Below are 3,919 nucleotides of genomic sequence, written 5' to 3'. Positions count from 1 at the left end.
AAAACAGGAGTAGCAATCATATACGCCAAGAAGGAAGTAATGTCAACTGAAGAGCTGCGCCCAACAAAGGCGGCAAAGGTCTCCACGACTGAGCCGGAGAAATGGGTTTTAAACCGAAAATACCCTGAGCAGACCGTGACAATTGGCCACGCCATTTCGTCAGATATCAGAACACGTCTAAAGCAACTGCTGTTTCGAAACATGGATATATTTGCCTGGACGCCGGCAGACATGACCGGTGTCCCGCGCAACATCACCGAGCATTGCTTAAACACGTACCCATCTGTCGAGCCAAAGGTCCAAAGAAGGCGCAGCCTAGGGGCAGACAAGACAAAAGCAATGAACGAGCAGGTATGTGAGCTGCTAAAAGCCGGGATCTTGCGAGAGGTAAGATATCAGAGTTGGGTGGCGAACCCTGTGATGGTCGAAAAATCAAATGGCGGATGGCGCATGTGCGTAGACTACACTGATCTCAACAAGGCGTGCCCAAAGGATTGCTATTCCTTGCCTGAGATCGATAAAAAAATTGATTCTCTCGCGCCATACCGATGGAAGTGCTTTCTGGATTGCTATAAAGGATACCATCAAGTGCAGATGAAGCTAGAAGATGAAGACAAGACAGCATTCAGAACAGACCTTGGAATCTTCTGCTACACAAAGATGCCTTTTGGTCTGAAGAACGCAGGCGCGACATATCAACGCTTGATGGACAAAACCTTCGCAGGTGACATCGGAAAGCATATTGAGGTTTATATCGATGATCTAGTGGTGAAAAGTCCCGAGGAGGACCAAATGTTAAAAGACATCGAAAAAACGTTCAACTCATTGCGCGGCGTAAATATGAAGCTAAATCCAGCCAAGTGTTCCTTTGGCATGGAAGAAGGGAAGTTTCTGGGCTTCATTGTCACAAACGGCGGTTTCAAGGTGAATCCAGAGAAGGTACAAGCTATAGAACGAATGCCCTCACCAAGAAACATCAAGGAAATGCAACGACTAGCCGGCCGGCTGGCCGCGCTAAATCGTTTTCTCTCCAATCACGCCGCAAAGTCGTATCCCTTCATTAGCACGTTGCGCAATTGTGTAAAGAAGCAAGAGTTCAAATGGACCCCGGAAGCCGAAACAGCTTTTCAACAAATGAAAGCGTGTCTGATCGAACTTCCTACCCTAACGGCACCATTTGAAAAAGAGCCCCTTGTGCTGTACTTGTCCTCCTCGGACAAGGCAGTAGGGTCAGTATTGTTGGTAGACAGGAACGGTGTGCAAACCCCGATCTATTACGTCAGCAGGGTACTCACAGACCCAGAAACAAGATATTCCACAATGGAAAAGCTGGTTCTTGCGCTATTACACGCCTCCCGAAGGCTGCGCCGATACTTCACCGGGCATGTGATAACCGTATTGACAAACTTCCACATCGGAACCATACTACAGAAGCCTGAGACGTCAGGCAGATTGGCGAAGTGGGCCATTGAGCTGGGAGGCCACAACATCTTGTATAGGCCACGCCCAGCAATCAAAGGTCAGGTCCTAGCCGACTTCATCACAGAAGTGCCGGCTGGTAAAATCAAAGAATGCGAGATGATAGAGACTCCCAAAGAAGATACAGAGGAAACTTGGATGCTTTACACTGACGGGGCATCAAATGAAGATGGCGCGGGAGCAGGTTTACGTCTAGTGAGCCCAGAAAAGCACGAGTTCACTTACGCCATTAAGCTCGACTTCAAAAACACCAACAATGAAGCTGAGTACGAGGCTTTTCTGGCAGGCTTACGCCTCGCCATCAAGATGGGAGCAAAGAACTTGCGCGCGCATGTTGACTCACTCCTGATAGCAAGTCAAGTAAACGGCATATACGACGCAAAAGGAGAAGTCATGGCCTTGTATCTGGAACAAGCGAAGGAATTGCTACAGCAATTCAAATCCCACAAAGTTATACACATTAATCGCTCAGAAAACAAGCCTGCCGATGCTTTGAGCAAGCTTGCCTCGACTTCCTTTCAACATCTCGCCAAGGATGTAAGGATAGAGGTACTCAAGAACCCATCGGTATTACTGCACCAAGTTAACGTAATCGAAGCAGGGCAGCCATCGTGGATGACACCCATCATCCAATACTTGCAAGAAGGGGTGCTTCCTGAAAACAAAGCAGAAGCAAGAAAGATCCAAAACAAAGCCCTACAGTACGAAATGAACAACGGTATCTTGTACCGAAAATCCTTCCTGGGACCACTACTGCGCTGTGTGGATCCCCAGGACGCGAATTATCTGATAAGGGAAATCCACGAAGGGATTTGCGGCATCCACTCCGGACCAAGGATGGTTGTCGCGAAGATCATGAGCGCCGGTTACTACTGGCCTGGTATGCATGTTGACGCAATGAAGGAGATCCGCAAGTGTGACTCTTGCCAGAGGCACTCTCCAAAAACGCTGCGTCCAAAAAACGATCTTATCCCCGTATCCACCGCATGGCCCTTTCAGCAATGGGGAATTGACATGGTGGGACCCTTCCCGGATGCTCCCGGCGCCGTAAAGTTCATCATAGTAGTTGTCGACTACTTCACAAAGTGGGTAGAAGCCAAAGCCCTTGCATCCACCACAGCTATGATTGTGCGCAAGTTCATATGGGAGCACATCATATGCAGATTTGGCCTCCCGCTCAAGATCGTGACAGACAATGGCACCAACTTTGCTTCGGACGATCTTAAGAACTGGATGAAGGAGATGAACATTGAACACACTTTCACCTCCGTTGCGCACCCACAAGGCAACGGACAAGTGGAAAGTGTGAACAAATGCATCGTCGAAGGGATAAAGGCCAGATTAGGAACAAGGCGGCGCGGATGGGTTGATGAGCTCCCAAGCATTTTATGGGCTCATCGGACCATGCCAAAGACGAGTACCGGCGAGACCCCTTTCAGCCTGGTCTATGGCTCAGAGGCGGTAATCCCGGCGGAGATTGGCCTGCCCTCGCCACGCATGACAACGGTCAACACGGTTGACAATGAAGCGGAAAGGCGTCTAGACTTAGACTTGTTAGAAGAAAGACGCGAAATCGCAAGAATCAGAGAGGCCAAATACAAAACCCAGCTGGAAAGGTACTACAACACAAGGGTTCGCATTTGTACCTTCAACCCAGAGGAATACGTCTTTCGCGACAATGAAGCATCAAATGCGGAACGTCCAGGGAAATTGGCACCTAAATGGGAAGGCCCATATCTGATTCATGAGGTCCTGGGCAAAGGGGCCTACAAATTGCGCACCTTAGATGGCCACATCTTACCAAGAACTTGGAATGCGCAACAATTGCGCAAATGCTATATGTAATCTTTTCGGCCTTGCGCCATCTTTCAATTCGCTACGCCGGCTACGAGCCATTGGCAAATATGTATGAAGGCCTAAGAGCCAACTTCTGACTTGAATGAAAACATACGACATGTTTTTCTATTACATTTTTTCGTTACAAATGCATGTTAAACTTTTGATTAGCGCGAAAACACTCCAGCATTTCAAGGTGGTTCAAACCACCTCCAAGGTCCTCCGCAAACAGAACGCGAGACCGGGTGGCCACCTTATACTTAGAAAACGCTTCCATTTATTCGAGCTAATTTAACATAAAAGTTTTTATAACAATGCAGTAATTGCAACAGAAAAAACAAAAGGTTCCATTAACAACTTGCGCAACTGCGCAGCATCATACATAGAATATCAAAGAAATTACAAAGGCACCAATGCCTATCAACTACCTACTCAACAAACTATCCTATTCTTCGCGACGATCATCACCATCATCTCCGTCGTCTTCACCATCATCGTCATTGCCATCATCACCGTCGTCACCGGCGGGCTCTTCGTCAGACACCTCGACGGTAACTGGTGGATCGAGGATTGCCTTAAGACGCTGGCACCAGTCGTCTTTCTT

General features: G+C 48.1%; 1 protein-coding gene across 1 annotated transcript; it reads left to right on the top strand.

The window, feature by feature from the left end:
• The first annotated feature begins 1,320 nt into the window (after window positions 1–1,320).
• LOC118481826 lies at window positions 1,321–3,579 on the top strand. The gene is made up of 2 exons (XM_035977120.1): window positions 1,321–2,454; window positions 3,487–3,579. The coding sequence occupies exons 1-2, from the start codon at window positions 1,321–1,323 to the stop codon at window positions 3,577–3,579; spliced, it is 1,227 nt and encodes a 408-aa protein (XP_035833013.1).
• Window positions 3,580–3,919: the final 340 nt, after the last annotated feature.

The sequence above is a fragment of the Helianthus annuus genome, chromosome 9 (assembly GCF_002127325.2).
Source record: "Helianthus annuus cultivar XRQ/B chromosome 9, HanXRQr2.0-SUNRISE, whole genome shotgun sequence".
Lineage (NCBI taxonomy): Eukaryota > Viridiplantae > Streptophyta > Magnoliopsida > Asterales > Asteraceae > Helianthus > Helianthus annuus.
Note: the sequence above shows the minus strand (reverse complement) of the source record. Positions and strands in the feature narration are given on the sequence as shown.

Coding starts and splice junctions, on each gene's coding strand:
- LOC118481826 (XM_035977120.1), top strand. CDS start 1,321: ATGGAAAAGCTGGTTCTTGCGCTATTACACGCCTCCCGAAGGCTGCGC. Junction 2,455..3,486: donor CAAAAAACGATCTTATCCCC/GTATCCACCGCA, acceptor ACTTTTGATTAG/CGCGAAAACACTCCAGCATT.